The 15,687-nt window shown below is 37.5% G+C and overlaps 2 protein-coding genes across 2 annotated transcripts; both read right to left on the bottom strand.

Annotated features, from left to right (window-relative positions):
* LOC144629448 (synaptosomal-associated protein 25-like) lies at positions 1-10,537 on the bottom strand. Its single transcript, XM_078487652.1, has 9 exons — positions 10,408-10,537; positions 8,162-8,244; positions 7,369-7,410; positions 6,176-6,342; positions 5,655-5,734; positions 4,565-4,625; positions 2,133-2,177; positions 1,908-2,007; positions 1-711 (listed from the first exon to the last, which is right to left on the bottom strand). The coding sequence occupies exons 2-9, from the start codon at positions 8,231-8,233 to the stop codon at positions 643-645; spliced, it is 636 nt and encodes a 211-aa protein (XP_078343778.1). The 5' UTR covers positions 8,234-8,244; positions 10,408-10,537; the 3' UTR covers positions 1-642.
* Positions 10,538-11,511: 974 nt separating this feature from the next.
* On the bottom strand, positions 11,512-13,556 carry LOC144630952 (homeobox protein ceh-30-like). Its single transcript, XM_078489309.1, has 3 exons — positions 13,328-13,556; positions 12,508-12,671; positions 11,512-11,913 (listed from the first exon to the last, which is right to left on the bottom strand). Exons 1-3 carry the CDS (start codon positions 13,554-13,556, stop codon positions 11,512-11,514), a joined length of 795 nt encoding a protein of 264 aa, XP_078345435.1.
* Positions 13,557-15,687: the final 2,131 nt, after the last annotated feature.

The following is a 15,687-nucleotide window of genomic DNA, read 5'->3' as shown; positions in this document are numbered from 1 at the left end:
CACTGTGTAAAATTATTTTATTTTGACAAAACTAAATCTTCTTATCTCAGATAATGTGATACCAATGAAACTACAAGAATGTGGTCATACAATATATACAGAGAAATAACACAATGTCATTGTTGTCATCTAATTATTTAAAATGACCAATTATGTAACCTTGCTCACAGCAAAGAAAAATATTGTAGATGGGAACAATCTGCCCAATTGATCATGGTAACAAAGAAATCTGTTTTTTTTTTTTCTGGTAACATTATAGATGCTGCTCTCAACTGTTGCATTTTTCTTTTGAGCATAAAAAAAGATTCAAAGACATCACAGCCACCAGCAGAGCAAAAAGAAACAAAAGTACTTGTGTTACAGTGTGTAGGGCTATAATTTCACAGTCTATTACATAATAACCTAAAAATGTGTGTTGAATGAACAAGTGTTCTTTTTTTTCCATTTGCTATTTGACACTGTAAAATATTCCCAGTTATATATGTCGAATGAATTCGCAGAATACCTATTCACAGGCAGGCTTTAACAAAAAGCCAGTCAAACCAGTCAAACAAGTCAGACCAGTTAAAGAAGTCAGACCTATTAGTGCTTATTATTATTTGGCAATTAAAGACTAAAGAACATCGGCAAGGCCAGTGCGATTCAGCAGTTTCTTAAGATATCCCTTGCTCGTGTATTTGCCTGTTGAATTCGGAGATCATTTGCTTCAGCCTACGATAGAAACACAACATTAGGTCAGTTTAAGGGGCTTGACCATTTTTTTTCACGACTAGCAATTATTTGGATAATTTGCTCACAGAGAAGTCTGTCTTATAAGCCTACAGATGGCTTACACCTAGGGTACCAGGACACACCTGGCCTTAAAAGACCATAGTGATAAAAATTTGAAACCCTGCGCAGCGTAGGTGATGAATGTATAAATGAAAAAAAATGTAAATACTATGCTGTAGTCAAAAAAACTATTCCCGACGTTTCGGCAATGCTGCCTTCTTCAGGGGGACATTTCTAATACCACCAAAATTATAAAAATTGTATGGCAAAGCAAAATCTTGTTGTCTGTAAGTTGTGTTACCAGTACTTGAAGTCTGACATTTAATTACTTTAAGCAGTTTCACAGTGATCTCTTAAGTTAAGACACACTCCACATAATGTAATGTAATACGGAAACTCAAGTGTGTAAACAAAAACAAAGGCGTGGCTGACTAAGGCCCTTTAACCTGCTGTTTCCATAGGATGAACTAAATCTATAGGATTATTGCTACACCCATGATGGATAGACTACTGACAGCATTCTTGTTAGGTTGCCCTAACAGTGTTGCCAGTGCCTATTTATCCACCTGGGTACAGTTGTTAAAAGGGTGGATAATGCTTTCCACTGGATAAAACACAACATGGTAGATAAGTGTTAAAAAACAAACTGGGCTGTCCATCGGATAGTAATTTAACCGGTGGATAACATTATTCCCCCTTTGAACAACTGGGCGCTAGTTAGGAACAGGCATATCGTGAAATTCTGGTTGTAAGTCCTGGGCTTATACAACTTTGTAAAGAGGTTTTAGGTATAGGCTTACAAACAGAGGGGCTTATATCCAGGGGTGGGGGGGGGGGGGTTATAAGCAGAATAAAAAAAACATTTTGAAATGAGTCATGCCAGTGTTGTTTTTAAGTTAAAAAGTCATAATAAAGCAACATTTAGCCCTGGGGGGGGGGGCATATATCCAGGGGGCGGGGGGAGCTTATAAGTTAACTGGATGTATTTTTTTGTTTCCAGGTAGATGGGCCTATAACCAGGGGTGCTTATAACCATAATTTTAAGGTATAATTGCACAATCTTAATTCCTCTTTTTTGATTGGATGACAAGCCCAATGAGCCTAGTTTGAACAATGCACATGACGGGCGGCATTACCTTTGCATTGATACGATCCAGCTGTCTGTTCTGAGTGTCAATCTCATTTCCCATGTCCATTGCCATTGATTTCAAGTTACCAACAATGTTAGACACTTGTCTGTAAAAAACACAACAAAGTCAGAACAAAAATAACTAAGAGAAAGATTATTCCATAAACTTACAAATCCAAAAGAGAAAACTGCAGTTAGTAGCTAGTTTGCGCTTAACTTTTATTTTACGCACCCAAGGTTTTCATCCATTTCATCTTCTCTATCATCTTCAGTTATCCTACAAAACATTTTACAAAATTAATGAAGCTGCGTTAGTGGGGGCAGCGTGGCCGAGTGGTTAGACAGCCAGACTCAAATTTCCGAAGGTCAAGAGTTCAAGTCCTGTTCTAATCAATTCCCAGTGTTGTTCTTAGTAGTCTTGAGTTTGACTCCTTGGTCATGGTTGTAAATAGCCAACTGGTAGACCTCCCTCGACCTGCCAGTTGGGATTTTTAACCATGTTATAAATTAAATGAAGAAGCGTTCTCAAGTTGAATACTCGGAAAAAAGATTTTCCGAGTTCCCCCAACGGGAGTCGAACCCATGACCTTCCAGAATACCGGTTGGACGCTCTAACCACTAAGCTATGGGAGACTTGTGGTGAGCGAGGTCATATACTAGGTTCTTATATGTGTGACACATGTCCTGCCATATCTGCAAGGCTCAATATGTCGAAATGATAAATGTGGATATATGTTAAGTGAAATGGCAACGCTCAGTGGTTAGAGCGTCCAACCGGTATTCTGGAAGGTCACGGGTTCGACTCCCGTTGGGGGAACTCGGAAAATCTTTTTTCCGAGTATTCAACTTGAGAACGCTTCTTCATTTACTTTCACTTATCCAAGTTGCCATTTCACTTTACATGTTATAAATGTTCATTTAATGAAATATCTGTTTCAGAGTTTGTTCACACTGGCCCTGTTAAGCCCCATTGAGGTGTCATCAAATAAGTATTTATTCCTCGCGAAGCGAGGCTGAAGGCCGAGCGTAGCGGGGTGTATAATTTTGTCCCTCAAAGGGCTCAGGCGGGATGAAATCTCGTGTGGAGTTTACGGTCATATATATATATTTATTTATTTGTGAGCTTGGTGTGTGGCGGAAATGACGTCACACGGCCGTGCGCTGGTGGCCTAATGGTGTCAGGCATCGAACTTGAAATCAGATCTTCGGGACTGAGGGCGGGGGTTCGAATCCGGCTAGGGTTTTTTTTTTTTATTATAATTTTTTTTTTGTGGGTTTGAATCCTGAGCCTTTCATTTTTATCGTTTTTCTTTTCAGATTAAAATAACACTGATTTCCACATAATACTCCCTCAACGCCTATTTAGGCTATAAACTGCTGGTGTTGAAAACTGTTCATTGTTGTATGAAAATTTGCCATTTCGTTCTGAACCCATTGTTGCTGATGTTAAGGCTGATCGTGATTTCTCCATCCATTGGAAAGATAATCATCTCTGTTTAGTTCCTGTTGCTGTTGCTGTAATACGCGTGGCACTATTTTCTCGAGCAGACTGTAATCGAATATTTCTCTCCTCCTCCGATTCTAATTGTAAGCGCGCTGCATCACTTTCCCTTCTTAATTGTAATCTATCCTGTAGCTGTTCAGTTGATTCTACTAAAAGTCTGTCTGTATAATTTTGTCTCAGTAATTGTAATCTCTGTATTCTTGTGTCTTCAGCTTCTGTTTGTATTCTATCCGCGGCATTTTGTCGAAGTCTCTGTAATCGTGCAGTTCGTTGTTGTTCAGTTGCTGTTTGTATTCTGTCTGCTGTATTTTGTCAAGGTCTCTGTAATCGTGCAGTTCGTTGTTGTTCAGTTTCTGTTTGTATTCTGTCTGCTGTATTTTGTCGAAGTCTCTGTAATCGTGCAGTTCGTTGTTGTTCAGTTTCTGTTTGTATTCGGTCTGCTGTATTTTGTTGAGGTCTCTGTAATCGTGCAGTTTCTTGTTGTTCAGTTTCTGTTTGTATTCTGTCCGCGGTATTTTGTCGAAGTCTCTGTAATCGTGCAGTTAGTTGTTGTTCAGTTTCTGTTTGTATTCTTTCTGCTGTATTTTGTCCGTTACTAGGCAACAATAACCCAGAGCTTCGCGAGGGCCTGCGAGTCACGTATTACTAGTTATAAATCATATAAAATTATAATGTTTTTAGAAACTTTTAGTACACTGGCAGGAAACTGATTTGTGAGTCTGGAAGTTTGTCAGGTGGGTATATATTTATAGTTTCTGCATCACCAAGTGACCATAATACAATGTGTATGTCTCTCATGAATGTTCCATTCGAAAACCTAATTTACTCACTCACTTACTCCACAAAGGCCTTGTTTTTCACATGTAATTAAATATTATATCACATGCTATTCAATAAATAATCATCATGGTTTTTTAATACAATGTGTCATCTTTATGGACCACTTTAATTTGAGAAAACATTGCTTTTAGAATCAATTCTAAGAGCAACATTCTTTCAAATTAAAGTGGTCTGCAACACTAAGTTGATTGCATCCCTCAAAAAATTTTATGGTACAAAAATTATCCCTACAAAAAGAAGATGTCTATGCATAGAAAGCATTTGCATGTGGGAATAAAGTGACTAAATGTTCTTCAAATGAAAACAATGTAAACATTTACCTTTGTATGTAGCCAGTTTTAGGAGCTTCTCCCCGGTTTCCATCTTGCTGATACCTGACACCTGGGAGATAAAGGAATGCAGCATGAAATGGATAACAAAATAAATGGTAGCTAGGCTCCTAAAGAGGTCTAGATGTATGTGCTGTGGTTCTAATTTAATATCTCTCTTTAAAATTTTCTTGTTTGGTTTTAATTTTCCTTTGTTTCATATTATAATAATAAAGATTAGACAATAAAAAATTAAAATCAAACTGGTTTAAAAACTTAAACCAAAGATAAAAAATTTAAGATAAAAATTTAAACCAAAGATAAATGAGGGCCTATCTATTATACTGGTGGTCTGGCAGTTTAAGCCAATTTTGAGTGTTGTTGAGTCTTACAAATGTGCAAGGCAGCAAGGCATGTGAGGCAGAAATCCCTAATCCCAATAAAAAGGCTAACCGCAAGTTACCTAAGCTAACTGGGATGCTGTTTAGGCTAACCAGAATGCTATTTAGGCTAACTGGAGTGCCATTTAAGGCTTATCGAAATGCTATTTAGGCTAACCGAAATGCCATTTAGGCTAACCGAAGTGCTATTTAGGCTAACTGGAATGGATTGCAAACCTCACTACTTCGCACTTTGTGACAACCCGTGACGGTTTGCGGGTACATTCATATTTATCTGGCAGTTTATGGTCAAGAAATTAATTATGGCTGTTTTGGTTTTTAGGAAAGAACAAAAGCAGTTTGCAGTATAGGAAATGTATGATCCTCTATAATAGACCCTCATAAATTTAATCCACAACATATAAACGGGGTATAAAATATTTCTCTCCAATTCAAGTTAGACTTTGTTTTGCATACTCCAGGTATTTTCCTCCATGTTATTTTCTTTCAATCACATTCATGCAATTATTACAAATAATTTGTGTGTTAGATTTATAACATCAATAGTTTCTATATACGGTATGTTGCAAATACAAAATGGGCTAAGTGGTATGTGCAGCCAGAACTAATCTTGGGATCCATTGGGTCACTGAGCCCCAATACCACAGAATAAACTTGATGAGAAGCTATAATTGCGCTATAACATTAAAATTAATACTAACCAGGCTGTGTTGCAATAACTCCATCATCATTACTCTTAAAGGCTTTCTTGTATTTTTCATTTTTCTCAAAATTCTTCCGCCTGAGAAAAAAACACAATCACATAAAGTTTTGTTGACATTAAAACCTCAAATGAATGTGCTACTCTAAGGGGCTAATCCAGGGCCATCAATGGGACTGGTACCCACCCAGGGACATAACATGCATGTCTGCAAAATTAATGACCAAACATAAAGTCCAGCCTCCAAACTCAACAAAATGCCTGGTAAAAATTTTGTTTAGCTAGATACTTCATTGTATGTTGACATTCAGGGGTGCAGCTACGATTTTTTCAAGGGGGGGGGGGGGGGGGAGTCACACTGTGTCACACCCAGGGTACTTACCAGATTGTCATGTCGACAACCATGTTGTGCTTTACTAAAAGTGAAATAATAGGGTTTGTATATTGTTGACTAAAAAATTTCTCACAAAGCGGGTGTAAGGGGCACCCCAAAACACCCCCTTGCTACGCCCTTGACATTACCTTCTCCCAGGACAGACACACAGTCCACAGCACTTTTCAAGCCCTGTCAAATTCTTTTCTGCTTCCTTCATGTCGACGTTGATCTGATCTAAGTTTTCTTCCACCCTGTCTAACTGTTCTCCTTGTTCATCTAGTGTCACCAATGTTTTAATTCCCACCTCTTGGGTCTATTAAAAAAACAAATTAAATTTGTTAACAAAACTTATTATTGATACCGTATTTATTCAATTATGCGCCCAACCTCGAATAAGCGCCTACCCTATAGTAAAAAGTCGATATTTAGAGTCGTAGCTTGATTTCTATCCCAAAATTAAGGTTATATCTTCCTTTAGATGTTCAAAGATGATGTTTTTCACTAATTTCAGAACAATTAAGACTAAAACTCTGCAAAATCTCTGTGACATAGCTCCTTTAATCCTAGTCTGCTTGTTCCGGAATCCAAGCCACTAACCATTTGGTCACCGCTTCTCCTTTAAGTAGTAGATAAAATATGAGCGGGAGATCTGTACGGGCGTTTACAATGGCTCGCCTATCGGCTCGCCATTGTAAACGCCCATACAGATCGGACGCGAATATTTTATTCTACTTGTGAAATGAAAACTATAAATTGAATGCAAAGTATTGTTATGCGAATCAGTAGAGATCTGTATCAAAAGTTAATGAATACTAATTAGCTAAGCAGGAGTTTGTATCAAAAGTTAATTCTATTGTTTGATTTGTATTGGGGTTTACAGTTGTGTACATGTGATCTGAATATGGTACTGGAATTGGTTTGCACCCGCATGAATATTTAATGAATTTTACAAGTAGTAGATAAAATATGAGCGGGAGATCTGTATGGGCGTTTACAATGGCGAGTCGCTAGGCGAGCCATTGTAAACTGCCATACAGATCGGACGCGAATATTTTATTCTACTTGTGAAATGAAAACAATAAATTGAATGAAAAGTATTGTTATGCGAATCAGTAGAGATCTGTATCAAAAGTTAATAAATACTAATTAGCTGAGCAGGAGTTTGTATCAAAAGTTAATTCTTTTGTCTGATTTGTATTGGGGTTTACAGTTGTGTACATGTGATCTGAATACTGTGCTGGGATTGGTTTGCACCCTCATGAATTATTAATGAATTTTACAATAATAGTTATTGTCTGATGACAGGTTTTTATTTGCAGGCTTGCTGTATATTACTCACCTCCTCAGACAGTTGTAACATACGACGTGTACTTTCCAGGGACTGGTGAAAAAGAAAAGTACATAATTTATGTAACCAGAAACCCATAAGGGTTGAAACGTGTAACTCCCTATGATTCGCATTGTACAAAGCGTTTGCACACTCGTTTACACTAAGTACCATATTTGGAAAATCATGAGAAACATTTAACCAATAAAAATTACTATAGTTGGATTAAATTCACAGCACGCGCTAGCTCGCGCTCGATGGCGTAATCTTGTTTTTAAACAAACTTGGTTGAATAAAGTTAAATTTAGTTAAATTTTCCTGTTTCATCTTTATAAAGTAGTCTGGAGAACTTCGCTTCGATACACTTAATGAATTTTTTCAGTTTCTGTAAGAAATCTACGGCGTTTAGGTCGAAATTCAAGCAACTAATCGCAAAACCAAAAATTAAGCTGCGTGTGCCATTACGTGTATAAAGCATTCATGTACAAATTCTTCGTGTTTCCAAATATGGTACTTAGCAAAATGAATATTCAAACGCTGTGCGCGCGCATTACACGTTTCAACCCTTATGGGTTACTGATGTAACTATATAGACTTTTATGGCATGTCAGCAAAATCAAATACAAAAGCAAAAATAGGAACCATACATGTTTACAAATCGCTGCCTACATAGAACCTTACTTCAGTAAAACCTTCTAAAATGACAAAACACATTACACATATCCCATATACAATAATATGTTTTCCTTCTTTGTGAAATAGACATATACATGAATTAAAAAACAAAAACAGTGAGTCGTTGTACCTGGTCTGTCAGTTCATCTCCTCTCATCTGCATTCTTGTAATTTCTGATCTCATGCGATCCTCATCCGACATGGTGAATAGTTCTGAAGTTGATCCAAAATATAAAGAACATCAATAAAACCTATCAATAAACTATATTTAATATTTTATTTTAAATTTGACACTTTTCTCCCGGGGGGGGCACTCAAAAAAAGTTTTGTACGGGGAGGCTCCGCCCCAAGCTCTTACCCCTTACCCTTTTATATACCATTTTTACAGAAATTGTACCCCTTTCGTATACCTTTTACTGAAAAAAGGTACCCCTTTCATATACCTAAAAGACATGGCATAGACTTAGAACAGGACGTTTTCTTGTCATTTTCATGCTGCGCTTTATAAATTAAAATAATACAGTCATAAAGTGCGTCTGTTCGAAATATTTTAATTCAAGGCCCTTTTAAAACCCTAAAACACGGATTTACATACCCTTTCATATACCTAAACTTGTGAAATCCCTATCCTTTTATATACCTGAAGCCTGAAAAAGGTACCCCTTTCGGGCGGAGCCTCCCCGTATAGGCCATTATATGGAGTACCCCCCCCCCCCGGGACTTTTCTCTGACAATGCTTCAGCACTTATCCATTGTCATTTACAATTAAAGGTACCACTAGGTGAAAAAAATTGTTTCACAAGTTAGTAGTAGTAGTAGTAGTAGTACTTTATTTAAACACATGTCACCAATGAGCCTGGGGCTCGTTTAAAAGTGAACGTGTATTCTAAAAGTTACAATGTAAAAAATTTAAATATGATTATCTATTCAATAAAAATACAAAAATTAGACTATAAAATTAAAATTTAAAAACTAGACTATAAAAATTTAAAAACTACGTAGACAATAAAATTTAAAAATGTAAACTACCGGTAATCGATACAAAGATTACAGCAGCAGTTGGCCTCGGTGGTCAGGTTAACATTGTTCAGTAAATTTTTAAAAATTCTAAGAGAGGACGCTCCTCTTATATTCTCAGGTAATTGTTCCATAAACATGAAGTTATGTAGCGATAAGATTTATGTAAAAACTTTGATTTAAAAGCAGGCTGATTAAGCTTACAATAGCCTCTTAGATCATAATTGCTAGAACGCAATGAGAACAATTCCTTGATGTAGCTTGGCCCCGTAATAAATAAAGATTTATAAAGGAGGATTAGGGCTTGCGTGTATCTGCGATGCTCCAGGGACTTAATGTTTACCATCTTAAGTAGATCGCCATATGGAGTTGTCTTGGGCAGATTCATTAGTGTTCTGATAGCAAACTGATTAGTAAATTTGATTAGTAAAGTTTGTCATTAATCTACCAATAGCTTGTCGCAAGCAAGGCCAAGGAATCATATAGGCCAGAATATGTGCTAAATATGTAAGAACAGAGGACCCTAGCTACTGCTAGCTTAAGCCCTTGACCCCCTGACCTCAACTCCAGTGTATAATTAAATCACTATTTATTCTTGTTTATTTCTCCTGTTCACAGATTTAATTTGCAAACTCTGTCAGAAATTGTCTGAAAGCCCATGGTAGCAGGACGAAACAAGCTTAGCATAATCCAAACTCTAATTTGAGTAACTTGATTGTATTTCCACTTTCCTTTTTTGGACTTTATAGTTCACTTTCTTTTAGCTGATGCAAGCATCATGCTTTACAAATAACAAGGTGGCATTCAATAAGACAGTTAATTAACTCCTGCTTTTAGAAAGGAAAATTATATTTCAAGCTTCAAAACGTTAGGATAAACAGGAGAATACTCAACATTCAAATAAACACACAACTCGAAAAACTTTTCAGAACGATTGCTTATTTAATATATATTAAATGAAAGCCCAATTTGTAAGCTTTGCCATTTGTCAGCTCTACATCTCTAGCAAATCAATTTTTGTATCAAATTTATCAATCATTTACAATAGGGATTAATGCACGAACAATACCGACTAGGCAACTTTGGGCATTCAACATTAAAAAGCATAGTATAATGTTACAGGAACGAGAACTCGACCAAAACGAAATCAATTCTACAGCCGATTTGTGGCTACACGTTTAATATCTATCCTTTTATGATAACACTTAAAGAAAAAAAAGCGAAGACAAGTGTTATAAGTACAGGCAAACATCAAACCTCCACAAGCATCTCAGCAACTTCTGGCACAACAACACACCCATGCCAGTTAAATCAAGTCTCTGCTACAACCGTGAACGGGAATACTGAAATGAACTTTACCTTTTAAAGCACAGATCCAAAGCTATAATCCTCAAAAGTATCCTTCTACCAGGGAAAAATCGCAGTCCTTGCAAGTTAGAGCACAAACATGCACGGCGAGCGCCGTTCGATCTTTCGATTCGATCAAATTTCCACCACGAGCCCGCGATCTCGCTGTGACGTTGTTTATCTCTGACGTCATTCCCGTAATTAACTGAGTTCTCTTGACGTTTGGTATATAAATTCGCGTTTGTGCGCGTTTCAGTTTTATATCTATGCTTTAAAAATAGAAAATGATTTAATACGATATCAATGTGCCATGAAAAGGTATATTTTTAGTGTTTTCAGTCCCCAGCCTGGTCATCAAAGGTTGCATTACCCGAAACGCTAACGCTAAAATTAGCAAGCACTTTATTTTCGTGCAGTCCTAGTTTATAGGATGTTGTCCTCCATTTGCAATGAGTTCTTCACCTGGCGCGGAATACAATGTAGTGAGGTTCTCGCAATGCTTTTTGTGAACAAGGAAACATGGTCATTTATTTCATGGGAATAAGGGTTATCATCAGTATTAACGGGAACTTTATGTGAAAATTGTAGGGAATCATTGCATTTGGGGAACAAGGGAGAAAATGCAAAGTTTTAAAGGAATAAAAGGAGCATGTCGTCACAACCCCCCCCCCCCCCCCCATTCCCGTCACCCCTTCCCCACCACCCCTCGGGAGGCCCTCTGGAGTGTTTGTTAGAAACTGGGAATTTCACCTTTGCCGAAGTTGTAGGACTTAGATGATAACAGAGATTAAAAAAAAAATTGTCAAATTCCTTCTTAGGGTCTGTACTTCGCCTCAAAGCGGATCACACGAAAACGCGCTCACTGTAATAAACAGATTTCACTAGAAATATAGTTTTTATTTTCAAAAACAACAAAATTTTATATTACATCATTCAAAATATGTACAAAAATAACTGGTAGATAGAATATATGCTGAATGATATTCATGAGTCAAGATCTCTTCTACAATTACGTCAATGATAGGATTATCTGACATGCCGTAATGAGCGCAAATTTAATAATGAAAATATCTTCGCATGGCAATTGATTTCAAACTGAAGAAATTGCAGTTAAGTTCATGTAAAATGTGAAAGTCTTTCAGTTTTCTCTGCCTCCACGCTGCCGTTCAGCAGAGAGGCGCATCTATCGATCATGTGTTCTGGAAGGCACTCCCAAGATGGCGGCGGCGGCAGGTACCTTGGAGCCAGCTGATTTGGCGGGAAATTCAAGGGTGATTGGTACGGCCACGAGCATTCGGGAGGAGTTAGGCCTGGACAGAGGAGAGGTGGCGCGCCTGCAGGAGAGCACTGGGCTGGGTAGTATGGCTGGTAACCATGGTAATTCTGTTGCATGTTACAAGCGAGGTTGTTTAGGAAGGACAGCTTAGCTCTGCGTTCAGTGGCCTCGGATTGCTTTCTCTTCATTTTCATTCGTCTGTTTTGAAACCAAGTCTTCACCTGATAAAAATCAAAGTTCTTCTATCAATAAGTAAATTTAAGAATAATAAATTAGTTATAACATAATACATATTCGGAATGATAATTCGAGACTTGAACTGGCTTTGTGATAAGCTCTCGATGTTTTTATTTTTTTCTAGATAAATTATCAGCCCTCTTAGGTTATCGTCTGAAGTCAACCTCCCTATAAAAAAGCGCTTTTCGAATTTCGTTACAGATTACATTTTTTATGTAAGAATCTCTTGGAAATTCTATTTTTTAATTTCCAAGAGTGTGTAGCAAGACTGAAGTAACAAATTTCGATTTTCACCACAGAACAATCTACATGGGCTCGTAAATCGGGCAGAGACGAATGTGACTGCAGCCCTTTGGACGCAGTGCGGACCTATTGGTGCAAAATAAAGGCGCTCAAACAGACTGACGCAATTCTTACATACAGAGCGCGATTTTCTGCTCACGGGTTTTATTTTTGTTCAGCTTCAATTTCTAATAATTTTATTGCGTTATTTGCGTTTTTCTTTGCTCTTGGTTTGACAACAGTCATTGGAAAATGGTAATTCCTTTTTGTAAGCAACGAAGATCAGTTGTTTAAATGAGAGTGTTCTTTTTCTTTACCTGTGTTTCTGTCATCTGCAGCTGTTCTGCAAGCCTTTGTCTGTCTCTAGAGCCGAGATATTTCTGTCGTTCAAACACTCGCTCCAATTGTAACACCTGTTCCACTGAGAACGACGAGCGACACTTGCTGGATCGTACATGAGCTGGGCTTGATTCTTGGCCATCTATGTACAGAAAATAGTAACTAGATTTAGATTCAATTACCCAATTTGTAGAGAAAGGCTAAAACCCTATGTCATTAAGTCTAAATTTCAGTTAATATGTAAAGGTTGTGGGACATACTTTTCACAAAATAGAATACAAGTTTCCAAAAAACAAAAGAGACGTATACTTAGTACTGGTCACACTTCAAGACATGCGTTCAATGTTATACCCTACTTCTGAACACAAATTTTCGAGAGCGAATTTTCACGATATGATGCAAAGCAAAAGCTAGTTAACTTAAAGTTACTTCGGTTTGTCAAAGTTCTTCTTATGATAAATTTGTCATAAGACTAATCCGCTTATCACGTTGAACGTTTTTGTTTCAATTACTGTTTTAAAAAACTACGCACAGAAACGCGCGGGGCAGAAACGGGTCGAAATAAGTTCGATCTACAGCTACTAAAGTGTACGATAAGTCAAATGCATGGAAAAATGAAACTCGGTACGTCGAAACAGACCAAAGTAAGAGAACATTTGCTTTTTAGTTTTAGTAGCGAATGTTCAACTCTTGGCTTGTTTACAAAGCTATATATCACTTAAATGATTATAAATGAGCTTATAACGTATCTCGATTAATCTATAAATTGAGAAACTTAAACATCAAAGCGATTTTTACCTTGTTTACTCAAAGGAAGCCCTTCGCTTGTCTGTGGTACTCTGTCTCGAAGATTGGAATCAGCTAAGCATTTGTCCGTCCACGGAGAATTCAAACTGTTCGGACCACGAACGTTAACTATATCATCCACCATGAACGATGCCTTTCTCTTCGGCGATTCCTCTGTAAACTTCATTGGGTTGACTGTAAATGGTACAGAATTCTTAAAAGCACTTGGATTCGCTTCCATTTCACTCCAGATGTATGTTGTTCGTACGATCGCGAATTCGAATGACTGATCGCAACTGACACAAGTCTTCTTAAAGACTTCGTTGCACTTTTCAAATTTGCCGCCATCGCGGCTTTTCTTTATCATGAATGAATAAACATGCCGCTCAATTGACAAGAATTTTTATTAGCTATTGTATTCGAGTGTTCATGATTATTAATTCCTTGCGTCCACAAAGCGCGGCGCGTCAGGTACGAGTAAAAGTGTGCCGCAATAGATTCGCCGCATTGTTGTGATAAACACATGAAACATGGTGGCTTTGCCGCCATAGCTACAGATAATCAAAAAGTAGATCAAGAACAGTGAAGATCCAGCTCTTCTAAAAGTCGATTATTATGAGTATCGCTTTAAAAAATTGTTAATAGCCTTTGATTAATGCTGATGATAATTTCTAAGCGCTTTAATTTTTATTTTAGTTTATGCTCTTAGACCGCATTTTCAGATAATAAATTGCCAGTGTTTCGGCCTACACTCGACAAATCTCTCCTTTTTTGTTTAATTCAGAAGAACCCAACGAAAAAACGGTTCTTCTCGCCTATCCTTTTACTTTAAATTTTCTCGCCCTTAAAAAAATTAAAGCATTACCGCGAAGGTGATTTTTGCGCAAAACAAGCGCAATGTCTTTGAGCAAACAACCACGACAAGAACAATGAGGACAGAAGAAACTTTTTCGTTGTGCGCTCAGTTTGTTCTTTCCTTTTTCGTTGAAATAATCAATTCATCTTTTTCAAGTTGTCTCTAAGGTTAATAATAATAATAACGAACAACGGTGATCATTGCTTGAGTTTTCCTCTTTTTGCCTTCCACCACTCGCCCTCAGCAGTGAACGAACAAGACTTGGGTACGAAATTGGCTTGGCTGGCACTCAGAGCTTCACGGATCTTCACAAAAGAACAACTAAAAATTCAAAAAGATTCAGAAAAATTATCACGCAGATTAACCAATTATAGAAAAAGACGCGAGCCGTCCAAACCCCTTTTCATGAACTTTTCGCAAAATTTCACTTGAAAATCAATCTGACGTTTTTTTGAGATTGAACACCATGCAATTTCTCATTGAAAAATCAATATATAAGGCCAATAGGAGCGGACAATGGGATCCTGTTAGGAGATAGCCCATCATTTTCGTTATGTACTACCAAATTTCTTAAAGCATAAACAAGCGAATATTAACGTTAAAAGCCGACGTTTCGGCGTCATCGTGACACCATTCTCAAGGCAAAGTGAATAAATAATGCGATATCAGTTTCAATAGTCTCTACGAATTAACATAATAACAAAGGATCACAAATTCTTCTGTACTACCAAATTCTTATAAGTATTTTAAAAGAAAAGTATGGGAATCAGTAGGGAGAATTAAGAGAAGCGTTGACTTTGTTTCGCACGTTTGAAGGGACTGTTTGAATGGTTCGTTATAATTCAGCCAAAAACCTTTGCCTTTAATTGGGGGATTTGACTAAGAAAGGGGGGGAAGAAAACTCTCTTTTCCTCTCATCTTCTCAATAATTCATCAAGTTAAAACAAAGAATTCATAATCGTGAAGGAGGTCTTAATTAGCATAGTTTTTTTACGATTTTATTCTTCCGTTTACTCATTAGTTTTTAATACTCGAGGCAGTGTTTCATCTGCTACCGGGGGGGGGGGGGCACTCAAAAAAGTTTTATACGGGGAGGCTCCGCCCCAAGCTCTTACCCCTTACCCTTTTATATACCATTTTCACAGAAATTGTACCCCTTTCGTATACCTTTTACTGAAAAAAGGTACCCCTTTCATATACTTAAAAGACATGGCATAGACTTAGAACAGGACGTTTTCTTGTCATTTTCATGATGCGCCAGGAGCGGATGCGCTTTATAAATTAAAATAATACAGCCATAAAGTGCGTCTGTTCGAAATATTTTAATTCAAGGCCCTTTTAAAAAACCTAAATGACGGATTTACATACCCTTTCATATACCTAAACTTGTGAAATCCCTACCCTTTTATATACCTGAAGCCTGAAAAAGGTACCCCTTTCGGGCGGAGACTCCCCGTATAGGCCATTATATGGAGTACCCCCCCCCCCCCCCGGGATCTGCTATCCAAACACCTCG

Source organism: Oculina patagonica, chromosome 11 (genome assembly GCF_052425735.1).
Source record: "Oculina patagonica isolate OP01 chromosome 11, crgOcupat, whole genome shotgun sequence".
In the NCBI taxonomy this organism is placed as follows: Eukaryota; Metazoa; Cnidaria; class Anthozoa; order Scleractinia; family Oculinidae; genus Oculina; species Oculina patagonica.
This window is presented reverse-complemented; position numbering and strand designations above follow the sequence as displayed.